At 34.9% G+C, this 19547-nt stretch overlaps 1 protein-coding gene across 1 annotated transcript; it reads left to right on the top strand.

The window, feature by feature from the left end:
* Positions 1 to 4821: 4821 nt before the first annotated feature.
* Positions 4822 to 10058, top strand: LOC116158679 (putative nuclease HARBI1). Its single transcript, XM_031471505.1, has 3 exons — positions 4822 to 5072; positions 5125 to 5411; positions 9505 to 10058. The coding sequence occupies exons 1-3, from the start codon at positions 4864 to 4866 to the stop codon at positions 10056 to 10058; spliced, it is 1050 nt and encodes a 349-aa protein (XP_031327365.1). The 5' UTR covers positions 4822 to 4863.
* The last annotated feature ends 9489 nt before the right edge of the window (positions 10059 to 19547 follow it).

Raw genomic sequence — 19547 nt, 5'->3', positions numbered from 1 at the left:
ACTCTGGGAAAGAATATATCGAAGGCGGAAAAACTATAGCCGATCTGCACAGAGATTATGTCAAAGACTGTGCTGAAGAAAACAAACCTTCCGGCAATTATATGATGTATTGTAGGATATTTAATGAAGAATATAATCTTTCCTTCTTTATTCCAAAAAAAGACCAATGTGAAGTCTGTATTGGTTATCTGAATGCTTCAGAAGATGAGAAGATTCAGCTGCAAGAATATTATGACACACATAGACTGGAAACCGATTTATCAAGGAAAGAAAAAGAAATTGAAAAAATTTCGTTATACTTTTTCTTTTCCGGCTCGCTAGGTGCCAATTTGTCGGATAGTAAATCGTATGCGCTAGCACCCATATAATGGAGGAGGTAGTACACTTTCATGTTCTCGGCTGTATTAAATACTGTAAATGCGCCTTCAAGTCGCTTGACCCATCGTGACCATGGAGTCGTCGTCGGGTTAAAAGTTTCAACAGTAAATGATTGTTGAACTGTGTTGGACGTCATTCTGTTGATTGTACCGTGCAGATTCGTAAAACCCCTTTGAAAATGTATGTAGTCGTTCAATGTAATTTGCACCTGCTTTGCATGCGGTTATGACATAACCTCTATTTCGTACGTACTGTTTCTGCGGAATGTACTTAAGATGTATGTAAATTTCACGATCCTCGTCGCCACTTGTTGTGTTTGTAATACACAACTTTGTAATGTAAAAGGGTTCTTATTTTCACAGTAAACGAAGTGTACTTTTATAACGTGCTTTATATCAATTTCATGCCGGTACTCCCCTTAACTGGAAGTCCTCCCTCCTTCTCTTGCCTTGTAAGGCGCCAGATTCAAATATGGTATAACAAAAATAAAAAGATATTCTCCAGATTTAGAAATTAAAAAATTAATTCTCATCTGTATCTGTGTGTGTGATGTCTTTTTTCTCGTTAAAACAGAGCTAAAAAATTAACAAATTAAAGTAATTTAATTTTTTAACAAATCTGCATGTACTTTTTTAAAAATTCCGCTGTTCAACTCATCTACACGTCTTGGAAAAGCTGGGCTGATTTTCTTTTTCAGGAGTGTAAATACCCAACTGTAAATCTTCATCACACAATATCTTGTTATCAATAATTTTAATACTTTCCGTTTCGTTGACTAGAAGATGCACCATATCATCTATAATACGTTTAAAAAAATAATAAAAATGATTAGAAGTAATTATTTTTACATTTATCTTTGTTTATTTGTCCTTCAAGTCTAATGTGGCAACCTGCAATCAAATTATCATTCTTGTGAAAATTTGCTATGCGAACATTAAGTTTATATTTTCCATCCACAATCGACCCGCTTCCAAATGTAGAGTAATTTGTATGTATTTCAATAAACGTGTCTTTAATGAAACCCTCTACACCTGGAAAAGTTAAATATGATTAAGGAGGTAGGTACATTATTATCTTCTACTTACTGACAATTCCCGAAACCCGCACAATTTTGACTAAATGTATTTCATTTCTTAGTGAACTTAGTGAAGCGTCTATTATATGCATATCAAATTTGGTTCAATTTGATGCAATACGAAAAAAAGTCAGAAATGGATATTTTTGCGCGATTATTCCCAAGCTTTCCAGCTCTTTCTTTTATATCTTAAGAATGTAGAAAATTTTCCGTCATAAAAGAAGGGGGGGGGTCATTTTTTCCCCAATGCAATACCTCTCTTTATTAACGTCTTATATGAAATTCAAATTGGGTATTTTTAATCAATAAAAAATTAACGGCAAAAGATGGCGAAATTTTAAAATGGTGATCTGTAGTATTTAACAATACCGATTGGTATCATAATGTCGTTAATTCTTTAACACGAGATTAGGCTGTAACTAAAATTCAATTTACAATCTACATTTTCTCAGACGATATAAAAATTACGCAACATTTAACAGGTTTTCCACGCCTGTAACTACCCTGAAATTGTATTTTACTTACACATTTGGATCGCCGGGTTTTAAGACATCTATTTCCTCATTTGTACTTAATTTTGGATGATCGGCCATGATTTTCTAAAATTATAAAAACTTGTTAATTTTAAAAAATATTCGTATGTACTTGCAATACTCCATTTAATATTTTCGTTTTAATTGTTTAGATATTCGTCTGTAAAAGAAATGTAAATTCTAAAACCAATTGGAATCTTTAAAAAAGAATATCCAGGTTTCCGTCCCACTAGAAATACCCGATTTATTTAAATACTAGATTCTCTACGTGATTTTAACATTTCTCTGACGTAATATAGTTGATTCTTGGTTCTGCTTCTAGTTCTGGTTCCTATTCTGGTTTTTCACGCTCTAGGTAGGTATTTCATTTTTGTATAAAATATTTGACCATCATTATCTCTCAAGTAAATGTACTAAATTTGAAAAAAGTTTTGACACAGTGGACAAACTCCTTGCCAAATAAAACAGTTTATAAGACAGTCATTATGTATCTGTTACAAGTGTTACATTTTTTTGTCATTACTATTGTGTTTATTGCAAGTCCACATCCTAAACATTTGTTCATCCTATTTTCAGAATTTTCAATAATCAATGTTTTCATTGTTTCACGATAAGTATTTGGGTTCAAGGGAGTAGTTAAAGGTTTATGTTTTAAATAGCATTTGATATAATGTAAAATAAAAACACCACAATTGACATGATCAGATTGCAAAACGTGTTATATAATTATATATAATTATAATTTTATTGGTAGTATTTGCATATATTGTTTATGTTAATCCCATATCTAACTATATAACGATAATTCTAATAAAAATATTCTTACTTGTTATGTTTATAAAATATGATATGATAATTATTTGTATGGTATATTCATATTATCTCGTTAATATTCATATAAATTGTTATTGTACGTAGTGGTACTATTGCTGTTTATTATGCGTATAATGGCGAAGTCTTAACAATCTCTAAAGTACGTAACATATCTTCAGTCATGGATTCGTGATCATACTTGGTCTCCTTATCCAAAGCCAACGATGTCTTATGTTTCTCATATTCTGCAATCAGTATGTCTACGGCAGCCTGGTACTTCGCTGTTGTTGCCCAACCCTGATATTTGGATAGACTCGATTCTCCATTGACCTTTATCAAGAGCTCTTTGCAGACATAGGTAATGTTTTTGAATTTAGTACTTCGTACTATTCCCAGGTCATGTTTAAAGCCGTACCATATGTTAGAGCCGACTGTCGAAATTATCCCATTCCTCTGGGTATATATTTTTTATACGTATTGTAATTCTTCTAAAATTTGATACAGATATATTTGAATGCATTACTATATTAGTTTTTACACAAAAATTAGAGTATCGTTCGAAAACATTCAATGCCATTATATCATTTCGACCCAAAGGATCTATATATAACTCTCGCCAGGAAAGATTGCCGGTCACAGCACACCTTGTGTCGATTTACAATCTTTGTTTTTATTAAGATGCGAGCGACTTCTGGAATAGGATCGTGCTAATGGTGAATAAAAAGTCTTTTCGTTCAACATTGACATGATACTATCTCGGAAGTCGCTAGCACTTAACGAAAAACAGAGATTGTAGATCGGGATCAAGTGTTCTGTGACCGGCAATCTTTCTTGGCGAGAGTTATAAGTGTAAGTATTTTCTATAAAGTTAAAAATGGCCAAAGTCCAGTGATTTTGATATACAATAGGTGGTATCTGAATTACATTTTTTGATATAGTATTAAACATATCCGAAATTTGAACAAAATCCGTCGAGCCGTTTTCTCAGAAAATTGCCAACAAACGTACGTACGTACATACAGACGGAAAAAATAAGAAAGGTGCATTTTTTACGCATGCATTTTGTTTGCTTTTATTAGAGGGACCTACCATCCAAATTTCGTTTTAATTGTTCCATAAATAAGAAAATTGCATTTCTGCGCATGCGCAACACGATTTTTGCGCATGAATTTTGTTTGCTTTTATTAAAGGGACTTACCATAGAAATTTCGTTTAAATTGCTTCAGAAACAAGATCGTTGCGTTTTGCACATATGCAACACAATTTTTTGACTTTGACAATTTTTTTCTCCGTTTTTTGATAATATAACCCGGCCCAATTTTTTGTAGGTTGTACACAGGAAAATAAGGTCTTCCAAATAATAGAATAAAAATTTTAGGTTGCTATTTGAAAAAAAAAAGTTCGATGCCGTTACGGCGCTCCAAAATTTCTTTTCAAAAATCCGGCCCGTTATTTTTCTGTTCGGTATGCCTAAAACATATTTATACAAAATTTCAACAAAATCCGTTGAACCGTTTTCTCAGAAAATTGCCAACAAACGTACGTACGTACATACAAACGGAAAAAAATTTTAATCTTTAAAAGTTGCTTAAAATGGTCTAAAACGTCGACATTTGATGAAATTTTGAAATGGTCAAAAAACGGCTATCGCAATAGCTACCTAGCACATGCTAGGAAGCTAAAAATATTTTCTAAACATTTGTAATATTTAACAGATATATAAATATTATGTACATATTGAATAAGGGCCGAGATATCCACCTTCTAATAAACTACTTAATAAATTTATTTAGCTAATAAACGTTTTTTACTGATTTTCACCTCCTAACAATTAATAGGTACCTAGTAACTAACCTTATTAGCTAAATATCTTATTAGCTAGTATGAGCTCCTGATAAGGTAGTTTAAACCATCAATTACAAAAGTTTCTTGTGATATTAATCTTCGTAAAATATACGTGAAAGGTAAGTAAAATCAAAAGTAAAAAAAATATTTTCCATTGACATACCCTTCTAATTTACTTATATACCTAACCTCAAAAGCAATTGCAGGATCTTAAAAAAAATGTATTTTCATGAACTGGATGATGAAATAGAGATGCAGGAAATTGAAGATTTAGGATTAAATCGCCAGAGATATATGGTTAGGGAGAGACAAGATAATTTCCATGGATGGAATGAGGAACAATTTTTCAATCGCTTTAGAGTGACAAAAAATACTGCACTTCACATTAATGGTCTCATTGAAGACAATATAAGACATCGCACAGATAGGTAAATCGTGTAATGGTAATTAGTTTGTATACCACATCTTTTATCGTTTTAGAAATCATGCTGTATCACCTTTACAACAGTTACTAGTTGCTCTTAGGTTTTATGCTTGTGGTAGTTTTCAAATAGTAGCTGGAGATTTTGGAGGTTTACATCGAACCACTTCTGGACAAATTATAAGAAGAGTGTCAAGGGCTATTGCGGAATTAAGCCCAGTGTACATTAAAATGCCAGATACCGTTGAGGAAATGGCAATAATCAAGCAAGGTTTCTATGCTATCGCAAGGTTTCCTAGAGTTATTGGTGCCATTGATTGCACACACATAAGAATCCAAAATCCAGGTTAGTTCCTTATATGATAGTGAAGTGTTAAGGTGGGTTCATAGCTCTCCGTTCATACGTTTCCGTTTATCCGTTAGCCAATCAGAAGACAGTAAACTTTTAAATCGTACGTCGTCCGTTATGACGGAAAAGTTGGTTAAAGTTGAACATTTACGTTTCCGTTGGTACGTTTTTAACAAAAGGTTCATAGGTCTCCGTTCATACATTTCCGTTTGTCCGTTAGCCAATCAAAAGACAATAAATGTTTAAATCATATGTCGTCCGTTTACGACGGAAAAGTTGGTTGATGTTGAACATTTACGTTTCCGTTGGTCCGTTTTTAACAAAAGTGACGTTAAGGTGTGCATTATATTGACGTTTTGGTTTGAAAGTTTGAAAATTCGAAGACTAGGCAGCATTTCTGTAACATTAAACATTGCTTAAATACTTAGGGACCTTAAAGATGGTAATGTAGTATACCTTATTACTACGTTAGGTATTTGACCAAGTACCTTTGTAGGATGAAATATGGATTTGCGATTTTTGTAATGAAGAACTTCCCATAGGAGAAGAGGCTTACCATGATTGTTTTAATGGCGCAGAGGACCTTTACCAAATTGGCGAAGGAAATCGTTTAACGACTATTAATCCCAATGAAACTGAGGAAATGTATGTACCTACCTAATTTTTTGTAACTACCTAGAAATCACTACTTAGTACTTAGGTTGTACCTATAAATACCTTCTAATATCTATTTATATTTAATAAATGACTCTTTTATTCTATCTTTATAGCCATATAGACGCGAACGAACTCCTAATTTGCGAAATTGAAAAACGGCCTTCTTTGTATGACCACCGTCTGCCATTAAAAGACCGAAACCGTGAAACTATTTCCAAATTATGGAAAGAAGTACAGCACGAGTTGCAAGGTGGATGTGTAGTTACATACGTTTTAAAATTTACGAAATTTTATTTGTAATTTACAGGGCATTTTAAGGATGTGAAATTAATACAAGTGCGGTGGAGAAGTTTAAGAGATCGTTTTTAAACGAATTCTCGGACCACAATATTTACAAGCCGAGCGGTTCTGGGTACATTCCCGAAAGGTCAAAATGGAAATATTATCATTCTATGATGTTCTTAAAAGACATCGTAAAACCCCGCAAGTAAATAAGTTTTGAAATAGTACATTTACATCAGAAATCTGCATATGTGTGATTTTTAGAACAATAACTAACACGGCAAGTATTAGAAGCAGTACTAGTTCTGTTAGTATAACACCTACACCTACAACTTCGTCATCGTCAAGTGGTGTTGAAATGTGGCAGTCAAAACCATCGTCATCAATTGCACAAAAAAGAAGTAAGGGTAGATACATTGAGAAACTTATTTAACTTTTCACAATGTCTTTGTAGAACGGCTACCAAATAATGATGATGCAGTTACTAAATTGTTGATAGACAATTTAAATAAAAATGAATACGTGCCTGACGATTGTGACGCATTCTGCACTCGGTTAGCTGCTAGCTTAAGACAACTCCCCAGGCGTTACAGGACGGAATTGGAAATTAAATTTTTGCAACAAATACGGGAAGTAGAAGAAATTGTTGGGATAGAATAATGTGAATTAAAATTAAATTAGTTAATTGAAATATTTTTTTAATAAACGAATTCAACTCTACACATTTCCATTCCATTGCCAGGGAAGCGCTCCTACATTGCTAATAAAATGCTCTTTAAACTGATTCCGTATTGTAGCCGCATTTCTTGAGTTAGTGTTTGTACCCATAGTTGAGACACTCTTTAATGGAGTGGTTTCCTGTCTCCACATGCCAGAAAGAAAATAGCCACTTTCGTCCTCTCTATCCACACATGTCCCAGGGCAGTATTTTGGTAGGTGATCATCCTTTTTTAAAAAATTATGTAAACATACTGTGGCTAAAATTAAGAATTCCGCAGTCTCGACACAAACATTTATCGCTCTTCTAAAAATTCTCCATTTGGCTGTTAGAATACCAAATGTATTTTCAATTGTGCGTCTTGCTCGACTGTGCCGATAATTATATATTGCTGAGTCTCCAGAAAGACTGCGCCCAGGGTACGGCCTTAGCAGGAAATCTGTTAATTGAAATGCTTCATCAGCGACAATAACGAATGGTAGAGTTGGACCTCCAGTATAAATAGGTTGTGGCATGGGTAAATTCATTTCTCTATTGTAAAATTGTTTCCCAAAAGCAGAGTTTTTAAATATGCCACCGTCACTTTGCCGGCCTTGGGCTCCAACATCCACAAGCGTAAAACAATAGTGTGCATCGCAAAGAGCCATTAACACGATGCTATGTGATCCTTTATAATTGTAAAAGGTTGAACCTGAGTTTGGAGGCGCCTATCAAAATCACCAGTTCAAACTTAAGAAATAACAAGCATTATATCTTACTTGCATTACAACGTGCCCCTATGCAATTAGGGAAATTCCATTGCTCATTAAAACTGTGCGCAATTTCTACCCATTCATTTTCTGATGGTTGTTTTAAAACTACATCTTTTAAACCCCTCCAAATCTCTCGACATGTTTCTTTTATGATCGACGATACTGTACTTTTTCCAATTCTGTATAAGTATGACATTGAAATCATATGATCGCCAATAGCAAGGTACCTTAAAATTTGCTTTCACTTTCTCGGTTTAAATGTTTTTTTATTATACCTGAACTACAATCTCCGTTTTAAACACTCAAATGCGTGCGAAAAAGGGCCTTTAAAACACACGTGCTTTAAAGTTGCTAAGTAACGATACTTCAAGTATGACTTTTGAAACTGTCATCTGGATGAAATAAAAAATCCTCTTAGGTCGCTTTCTGTAAATGCAGAACATTTCTTTGGCTTTTGTACCTATCCTTTGGTTGAAGCTTTCACAAACGCGCGTAATTTAGGGTATGCTTCCAAATCTGTTCCACTTTTTAATCGCAGCATTGCTTTAAAGTTTTGAATGAATGCACCAAAATATAGAAGATTTAAATACCTTTGACATTTCCTTCATATATGCCAGCATTATGGATGCATTTAAGACTGTATTCGTAAGTAACTTCCTATTCATCCATGGAAACAACTTTTCATATTCTTTATAATAGGCTTTACTGGAGTTGGATTTTACACCTACCAACGTTTGTTTAGATTTTACAACAATCGATTTAATGGACGGTGTATTATCTTTTTCAACGGAAATCGTTTAATTCACATTGACGATGATTTTTTAAGCAAACGTCAAGTGACATTTCCATGGCAATCGTGAAATTACGAACACCCAGCCCACTTAATTAGACATGTATTCGAGTATAACGTCAATATGATTTCATTGTATTTCCTATTTTTAAATTATACTGCAGGTATAATAAAAATACTATAAGATACACGTGTATAATTGGTCTTTAAAGCACTTGCAACGTTAAAGGCACTCCGCTTTGCGTCGTGCCTTTAAACTCGTTGCGCGTGCTTTAAAGACTTGATTATACACTTGTATCTTAATATACTATTTTAAATACCTTAATGTTAAACTTAGACGTTCAGCAGGTGAAAGTACATCACATCGAAAAATGTCGCTTTTGGGTATTTTAGGTCCAACAATTTTTAATAGCTCTTCAAACTGTTTTTTAGACATTCTGCAGTAGTTATAATATTTGTCTGGATCATTCCATGCCATTTCAGATACTAAATTACAAAACGCTCCTTGTTCTATTCGTTTTTTAAAAATCTCTCGAACTGCGCAGGATCTCGTAATCGTAAGTTTTTTTTTCTCCAATTTTACTTTTAATAGCAACATTAATAGTGTTTGCCTATTACGTTGGTCACGGTGATATCTATACATTTCTGCGTAGGTACTGAAGATCACGATGGGTTTACGAGTACAGTACAAAATACAATTTAGGTTATACCTTGTCAACGTCCGATGTGAAATGTCATCCGTGTGACGCATTGTTTGACGGATCTCACGGATCAACGCACGGATGAACGGATTGCTATGAACCTTAAAAATATGTACTATCCGTTTGACGGATCAACGCAACGGATGAACGGAGAGCTATGAACCCACCTTTAGCTATATTTTGTACCTAGGTGGTGAACATGCTGAGAATTTCAGAAACAGAAAAGGTTTTTTTTCTATCAACGTCCAAGCTGTATGTGATGCAAACTATAAAATTAGAAATATTGTATGTCGTTGGCCAGGAGCAAGTCATGACAGCCATATATTTAGGAATTCAACAATTCGTATGAAATTTGAAAACAATGAAATGGAAAATAGCATTTTATTAGGCGACAGCGGTTATCCTCTCTGTCACTATTTAATTACTCCAATTAATAATCCAACAAATCCCGCAGAGCACTATTTTAATGAATGCCAAATCGGAACAAGGACAATAATTGAAAGAACATTTGGTATATGGAAACGGAAATTTCCTATTTTGTCACTGGGACTGCGGAACAAATTACCTATGTGTCAAGACATTATTGTAGCTACGGCAATAATTCACAACATTGCTAGAGACCAAAATGAAGCTATGGAATTAGATGACATAGAAATTGACCAGGACAATAATGTTATTGCACCAGTAAACGTAGAAAATAATGCTCGTCAACCGTATATAGATTATTTTCAAGGTTTATTGTAACATTATCAGACATTTTTATACATATTAGAAGGTACTGAATGGAATACTTGTTCTTAATGATCACTTGTGATTTTTGTGTGTTGTTATTCTAATGTGCCCTTTTCCGCTTGCAATAAATTTATTTCTGCCTTACGAATGTTTAATTTTAACAGCTTCATTTTTAGCATATGCTCTTCTTCCGCAAATTTGATTTTACTTAATAATAACTGCTTTTCCAATTCTGCATTTTCGGTTTGCAATGTAATTAGTGTTGTTCTATTGTTGGTAATTTGCTCGTATTTTTTATTGAAATACTGCCTCTCTTGTGGCTGTAGACGTTTCTTCTTCCCAGAAGTCCACTTCTTTGACCTGCTGGGTATAATAGGCGTTTCCAGCAACACGTGCAACAGGGGCGGCAATATCAATTTCTGACAGTGGTATGTCGAAAGGTATGTTTTCCAAATTACTTATTGCTGTAAAAGGGGCTCCGTTAACTTAGCACCACCATTTCAAATTTTTGACTAAAGACAGATTGCGCTAGAATCTCTATGGCTAGCGCCAGCTAGCGCCACTTTGAGTTCAGCTAGCGCCATTATAGATTTTGCAGAAAAGCCCTTGATTTTCGGGGGGTGCTATGTTAACGCTAGCACCACCATTGCGTCCGATCATTTCCAAAAGCAAGCGCTGTGTTCGTCAGACCTAGCGCCAGCTAGCGCCACAAATTTTAGAGCTAGCGCCACCCCCCAATAGTGAGGGGAGCAATTTTTCCTAGCACCACCATTTTGTCTTTTCATGTAAAATTTTGACGTTTTGTGTTCTGCTGACCTAGCGCCAGCTAGCGTCACTTTGAGTTCAGCTAGCGCCATTATAGATTTTACAAAAAAGCCTTTGACTTTCGGGGGGTGCTATATTAACGCTAGCACCACCATTGCGTCCGATCATTTCCAAAAGCAAGCGCTGTGTTCGTCAGAGCTAGCGCCAGCTAGCGCCACAAATTTTAGAGCTAGCGCCACCCCCCAATAGTGCGGGGGGCATTTTTTCCTAGCACCACCATTTTGTTTTTTCGGGTAAAATTTGACGTTTTGTGTTTTGCTGACCTAGCGCCAGCTAGCGCCACAAATTTTAGAGCTGCCATCACCCTCCAATAGTGTGGGGGGAGGGGGTACCACCATTTTGTCTTTTCGGGTAAAAATTTAATGTTTTCTGTTCTGTAGACCTAGCGCTCAAGTTAACCTAGCGCAATTATAAATCCTAGCGAGTTTATAATTTTGCGGTGTCTGTCCGTCTGTTCGTTAGCACGATATCTTGATAACGATAACGAATTGACCGTTTACGATGAAATTCTGTAGATGGATTCTTTATCAAATTTGTAGATCGGAGTTCAAAAAATAAAGTAAGCACTTTTGACATCTCTGTGAGTTATGAACCGAATTGTATGAAATTCAATATGTGTATAGCTTTAGCCATATAAAACGCAATTCCAAAAGTTGAGCTTAATCGATCAACATTCACAGTGCTCTTTTCGCATCTCGACCATTTACAAACCGGATTGAAAACTTACTTATTTATGGAAGCATTTAAAAGAAATTTGATACATAGCCACTTGGAATAAAAGCAAATTTAACGCCAGTTTCAAAATTTGGTTTTGTGCATGATGTGTGGTGCCAATTTTCTTATTTATGGAAGCAATTAAATGAAATTTCATACATATACACTTTAAATAAAAGCAAAACTAACACCAAGTTCCAAATTTGGTTTTGCACATGCTGTAGCCTTACCCAGGAGCTCGTTTTCTATATTTATTTACACGTCGCTGCGAAAAGGGCACTGTGAATGTTGATAGATTAGGCTCAATTTTTGGAATTGCGTGTTATATAGCTTAAGCCCTTAAGCTATACGAATATTGAATTTTATGCAATTCGGTTCAAAACTCACGCAGATGTCAAAAGGGCCTTACTTATTTTTTGGGATACATTACCAATTAATTTATGAACTTCGATCTACAAATTTGATAAAGAATCCAACTACAACATTTCATCGTAATCGGTCCATTCGTTATCGAACTATTGTGCTAACGGACAGACACCGCATCTGGGATGGTCAAACTCTTTACCTTTTTTAAACCCCAATGTGCAAATCTGTCCCTCTTAGGGTCGGAAATAATAATCAAATTATTTCAATTTGAAATCCTTTACATCAAGAGTTTACAGGCGCGTCAATTATGTGAATATTGGTAAATCTGCATTGTTAAAAAAACACCTTTAGATAGTAGTCGACGTGACGTACATAGGTATATAATTTATCGAGATAGTAAATACACAAGAGCTTGATTTTTAATCGCATAATTTTATTTTTACACGAAAGTTTTGTTGCAACGGAAAAAACTCGAAACCAAAAGTGTGATAAAATCGCGACAGTTTTAGCTGGAGCGATTTTATTAATATTATGCTTTTGATCGAGAGTTTTCTCCAGGAGGCAACAAAATTTGAGTGAATTAAAAATAAAATTATCCTGACCAAGGTCGAGTGTATTTTAGGGAGATTAATAAAAGACAGTAAATTTTACAACCACTACATATTTTACGTATTCCTACACGCATTTTTATCGCTGTAAAAAGCTACCTAGCATTTAATCAGATAAAAAATCATCTGATTGGTTAGAATTTGAAACAATCACCTAGCTGATTGGTCGTATATTAATGGAGTGTATTAATCATATAAAATACATATGCCTTATTTGCACCATAAAAATTAGTTAGCTACGGAAATTACACATAAGTATATAAGAACTGCTTCTTTGTTTTTTAGCAGAATTAACAAATATGCTGATTGATTTAACAACTTTATATAGGCTATGAGTAGGTACTAAACCGGAATAGCTCCCTTCAGGAGGTTATTTGAACGGGTCGCCGGGGTCGAATGCGGGAATATAAAAAAGACGCACTGCTCGTAGTCGGTTTATTGCTTGTCAGAAATCGGGTGTTTTTTGTCGTAATCGGGAATTGTCTTATTTTGGGTAGTATTCTAAATATAAAGTCGAATATCAGTAGGTACATGCCTTAGGTGAACACATCACTTAATTTAAGTACGAGCTTAATTTACAAAGTACTATGGACTTACCTAAATATAAAGTCGAACTCCACAAGATCTCTTAATAAATACAATTAAGTTCACAATGTTGGATCATGCTCGCCATATTCTAGAATGTACATCAAATTTGCAAATAGCAAGGGCATCAGGAAATGAGATAAAATGACCACATGTAGGAACATATTTGAATTTGAAATTACTGATAAATATTGTTATTATAAATACTAGTAGCGCCATCTGTTGAGGTGAAAATACATTAACATTTATCTAAAACAGATTTCTAATTGATTTGAAATTAAGTTTATTTTTATTTGTTTTGCTATATTTATAAATTACACTTGAACGTTTCTAAATGCAAGTATATTTCTTTTTCCCGAAAAGTAAAACCAATAATGCATGAATACACTATTGGAGACACTGCACTAATTAGACACGTAATGATAAAGGATTTAGGCATTTTATTTGATAGTATGTTAACTTTCAACATACATGATATGGTGAAGAGATCCTTAAAAACGCTGGGATTCATTAGTAGATCTAGTACGGATTTCATTAAATTGTCAACAATAAAGGCACTATATACGTCCTTAGTGAGGTCTAAACTGGAATACGGGTCTGTAATATGGAATAGCGGCTATCAAAAATATATAGATGAAATTGAACAAGTACAAAGGCGTTTTGTAAAATATTTAATGTTTCGGTGTAATGGGCGTTACCCAAGGATCAAGGATATCCCCAAGAAATTATGTTACAAAGGTTCGACTTATTACCACTTGCAATTCGGAGAAAGCGTATAGGCATCACTTTTTTGTATAAATTAATACAAAACGAAACGGACTGCAGTGAGCTGTTACAGTGTTTAAGTTTTTCCGTACCTAGACTGTCGTCAAGGCATGTTTTTACATTTTACATACCGTTGGCGAAAACCAATATTTTAGAGAAATCTCCGATATACACCATGTGTAAAGACTACAATTTCATTTCGAATACAAGTGATATTTTTTGTATGAAACTTAAATCTATTATTCAGTTAATTACAAATTAAAGGTCGTATATTTTTTATATTGTAAATCACAGGTTATGATATCTACTTACTCTATATGTGTTCATTTTGATTTAAATTATTTAAGTATTTTTTTTGTGTAAATTATATTATTAAGTTATCACTCTCTACTTGAATTTAATTTAATTTTGTCCTGTTATTGGATTTATTCTGTTTGGGCAATAAAGCATTATTATTATTATTATTATTATCTCATCATCCCCCACTAAAAAACTTGAATGTTGAACGTATTTTTTAGAAGTGAAACATGCATACAAATATAGGAAGTAAGGAGGGTGTTTTCTTTTAAAGTGTGAGTATCAGTAGTTAGGCCAGTAATTCTACTGACTTAAGTAAGTGCGCTGGGCGAGCAACAAGTGAATTCAGACATTTTTTTATAACGAAGGTAAGTACACTAGTAACCTTGTAGAAAAAAAATTTCGTGTAAATGATTAAATTGGTTAAGTTTTACTGTAATATTGTTTTAGGTGTGAAGCATGAAAAGTGCCCCTTTCTTTGTCACTATCCACTTCTTGTAACAGGTAAGTATTTTCAAATATTTTCTTTTTTATTTTATAAGGACCTTCGAATAGTAATAAGAATTTTTTCATTTCTGATCGAAGAGCGGAAGAAGTTGTATTGGCTTTTAACAACACTAGATCATCTACGTTAAAAACACTATTAATTTTTTTTATTTATCTACAAAGGTTTACCCCATAGCTTTTGATACAAAAAATTCAATTTTGCATTTGGTGCTATATGTTCCTATCATTACCAAATACGACATATCTCCTACTTATTCTGTGACTAATTATGGATGGATTGACAAGAGCAAGAAGCACTTTAAGCTTCATCTACCAAAATTGTTCACATTGGTGAGGGATCCTCTGACTGAGAGGGATCAGAAAGGTTGGGATCCATTAATTGCTGTACCTGTTGATTATAGCAAATGTGAATTATTACGCTCTTTCCATCTTTGTGCTGACGAGCCGAAAGAAATTACAGGAGAATATTCCTGCATCAGTAGCATAATCAGTGAAAAAACTATAGAGAGGAAGAACAAAAGAAATTTAACATGTGAATTCCTTCTTAGATCTCCATTAATTTCAGATAAACTGGCTATCTCACATAAACATGGTATCTTCATCAGAGGATATAGTTCTTATGATATCAGTTTAGTCCAGAGATCTGCTACACGAACCATGACAATAACAGTGCCAGTCTGACAACACTTATATTGAGTATGCTGATTTTAAGATATTGTCTATCGAGGGTAAAACCTTCATCTCCCCTGGAGCCATAACAGACCCCCCAATTCTCATCAACTTGACTTTTGATATTTCCAATACATCATATAGAGATAAGCTCAGAGATCTCAATGTAGAAGCTGAGTGGATCAAACTAGATAAAGAGTATGAAAAACTTAATGAGATCAAAACCAATTACCTCTCACCCATTTACTGGAAATCTCACCTAACTAATCCCCTAATTTGGATTTTGAGCATATTTTATTTTTATTTTATTATCCCTCTCTTGTTTTGGGCCCTCAACAGGCATACGCCCAATTACAGAGTGACCCGCATAATGCTATTTAGAGGTGCCTCTGCAGAAGGTCTTAAGATGGTCTATACTACTCCGGTACCTTACGAATTAGGAAAACTGCAGCAAAACCTAATTCGGAGTAGCCGGTAGAATGCTCGGAACTGGCCTAAGGTAATTTCCATCTCCGCCACAGATGAAAAATTCACCTCAACCCAGGTTCGAACACCCGACCTTCGGATTTATAACCCAATGCTCTTACCACTGAGCCATAAATCCGATATTGTTATTGATTCTAGGTTTAGGAACCTGTTTCATTTTCTACAGGACAAAAAGAAATCAAAGAAATTTGTCAAGACGATCGAATAATCAGACTATAGCTCTAAAAACTATTGCTAGACGAGTTCAAAAAAATGAAACATCCCTATAATTAATATCTGCTTGCTTTTATGTTACATATCTCTGTAGTATATAAATCTCTATTAATAAAAAAAAAAAAAAAAAAAAAAAAAATCCTGTAAATGATTAAATTGGTTAAGTTTTACTGTAATATTGTTTTAGGTGTGAAGCATGAAAAGTGCCCCTTTCTTTGTCACTATCCACTTCTTGTAACAGGTAAGTATTTTCAAATATTTTCTTTTTTATTTTATAAGGACCTTCGAATAGTAATAAGAATTTTTTCATTTCTGATCGAAGAGCGGAAGAAGTTGTATTGGCTTTTAACAACACTAGATCATCTACGTTAAAAACACTATTAATTTTGCCTCGCTGTCTTTCTGCTCTTCGAGCTGCCTTTCCCCGTAAAGTAGTTTCTGCCAACACTAACTTCTCGGCAATGGGAATATCCCTGTCAGTTTCTTCTGCTGCACCTTTAATAGACTTGGGCAACAGTCTCAACCTTTCTTTACCAAATTGTAGCTCGTTGGGTGCAAAACCTGTACTTTCATGAACCACAGAATTTAAAAACATTGTAAATTTATCCATTTCCCAGGCCCACCTTGTGTGTTTATCACTGCAGTAAGTTCGAAAAAGCCGTCCTAGCTCCCTCATTACTCTTTCCGAGCTATTGCTTTCCGGGTGGCGGACCGAACAATACACCACTTGCACGTTGGAGTCTTTCCAAGTATCCTTCCAAAGATTGGACGTAAACTGACTACCATTGTCGTGTAGAATTCTTCGTACGATTCCATGTAATGGAAAATAATCCTTCAAAAGTTTATTTAACATCGCTCTTGCTGTTGCTTTTTTTAACGGATAAAGGGTTACATGTTTTGTAAATAAATTGAGTATTACAAAAATGTAGCTAACTCCCCCACGACTCGGGACTAGAGGACCATAAATATCCATTGCAATGATGTCGTCCTTAGCTTCTGGTATAATTTGGCATTGAGGTGGATTAGGAAGTTTAGCGCATTTGGCTTTCTGGCAAATATCACACGTTCTGATGAACTGTTTTATTGACCGATGCATATTATTCCACCAGAGTTCTCTTCGCAGGGCCATCCATGTCTTATAAACTCCGAAATGTCCCAAAGTGGTATGATATGCTTCGATGAATTCATTTTTTAAAGGTTGCGGAATACATAATAGCCAGGATTTTCCGGAATGCGATTTTTTATATAGAATCCCATCTGAGATGACAAACTGCCTTTGAAGATTTTCTTCATTCGGTAATTGTTGTATTATTTCCGATGTTCGCGGATCTTCTTTTTGATATTTTTTGATGTTTTTTAGGATCTTCAATGCCTTTTCAGGAAGTTTCAGTCCGGTAGTTAATATTTCTAATGTTTTTCCAGATTTCTCATCTGGGTGGCTCCCCTCAATTGAACCTTGTCGCGACAAAGCATCGCAGATGACGTTATCTACTCCAGGCACGTGTTGGATTTCAAAATCAAATTCCTGTAACGCTAATGCCCATCGTGTAATGCGGGGTGCTAGTAGCCGTGCCGTCTGTAAATAGGTGACCGACTTGTTGTCTGTGTGTAAGGTGAAACGTCTTCCCAATAGGTAGATGCGCCATTTCATTAGGGCGAACACTATGGCAAGCACTTCCTTTTCATTTGAGCTGTACCGCTTTTCCCTATCCGCCAGTAGCCGGCTGGCCCAGGCTACCACTTGCCGTTGTCCCTCCACGATTTGAAACAACTGAGCACCAAGACCTACGTCGCTTGCATCTGTTTGGACATGCCATTGTTGCTCCAATTGCGGGTGGTACAGGAGAGTAGCTTCCTTTAGCGCCAGCTTCATTTTTAAGAACGCATTTTGCCTAGTTTCGTCCCATTTCCAGCTGTGATCTTTTCTTAGCATAACTGTCAGTGGAGCCGATGTTTTTGCAAACTCTTGGCAAAACTGTCGGTCATAATTACATAAACCGATAAAACGTTGGAGTTCCTTGACGTTCTTTGGGGGCGGGTAATCTTCGATTGCTTGTATCCGTTGTGGATCTGGCTTAATACCTTGCGCATTCACTATGAAACCCAGAAAATGTACTTCTTCACATGCAAATTTACATTTTTCTAATCGAACTGTTAGACCTACCTCTCGTAGTTTTTCGAATACCATTTCTAAATGTTTTAAGTGTTGCTCTAGACTTTCTGAGAATATTAGTATGTCGTCCACATACGGGATTAAAAAATCGTATTTTGAACCAAAAATAGTATCCATACAACGAGTAAATGAGCTCACTGCTGTTTTGAGGCCAAAGGGTAATACACAAAATTGGTACGTAGTAGTGCCTACCATAAACCCGGTATATTTCTTTGAAGCCGCAGTGAGGGGTATTTGCCAATAAGAACTTGTCAAATCTATTTTTGAAAATACTTTTTTGTTGGAGAAACCTCTCATTATTTCTTCGACTGGTCGAGGCAATTCATAATCGGGTAACATAATTGAATTGAGACGCCTTGCATCCAAACAAATTCTCACGGAATTATTCTTTTTTAAAGTTGTCATTAAAGGGGAAACAAACTGTGTACCACATCTTTCAATTATACCCCACTCAAGCATTTTGTCTAAGGTCTCCTTAACCGCTTCCCTATGTTTCATTGGAATGGGATATGGCTTGACAAAGAAAGGGTTTTCAGTTGTTAACTTAATTTCGTGCTGAAAGCAATTAATACGTCCAGGAATTTCAGAAAATATGCACTGATATTTTTGTTTCAATAATTCAAGTTTGTGTTGCATCTCAATGGGTATTACGTTTTTTCTTTCGGTTACCATTTGTACATTAATGAATTTTACTTGACCATTGCACTTACTATTAGGATTTATTATTTTAGTTAATTGCAATGATTCGGTTGGGAGGAGTTCGTGCTTGGTGACCAATTCATGAATAATTATATGTTTATTCCTGACCTTTACAGTTAATAAACGATTCTCTAAATTTATAGAAACTTGATATTCTCTCAAAAAGTCAATACCCAATATGATGGGATGGATTAAATCATTTATTAAGAGAAATTCTTGAATAAACAATTCATTTTCTATGCTTAAAGTAAATTGCATTTGTCAATTAATTTTACGCAATTTGGTCTTAAAGGCACCAACCACTCTCATACCTGTACATGGGAAATGTGGGATGGTTTTATGGAAGTCACATAATTGAGTCCAAACCTCTTGTGAACATGCTGTTATCTGACTTCCTGTATCAACCAAGGCAGGAAATGTATATCCATAAAGGTTTACTAATATTATAGGAGCTTTTGCATCTGTGGAAGTGTGGGGAAAATCACAAAGATCATCTTCTAACAAGTCTTTTTGTGGGTTGTTATTTACAAAATTGGTTAAAGTGACTCTATTTTTATTAGCCGGAACACTTCCCGAGCCTATTGAAGTGTGGCC

Source organism: Photinus pyralis, unplaced genomic scaffold (genome assembly GCF_008802855.1).
Source record: "Photinus pyralis isolate 1611_PpyrPB1 unplaced genomic scaffold, Ppyr1.3 Ppyr1.4_LG1, whole genome shotgun sequence".
NCBI lineage: Eukaryota > Metazoa > Arthropoda > Insecta > Coleoptera > Lampyridae > Photinus > Photinus pyralis.
This window is presented reverse-complemented; position numbering and strand designations above follow the sequence as displayed.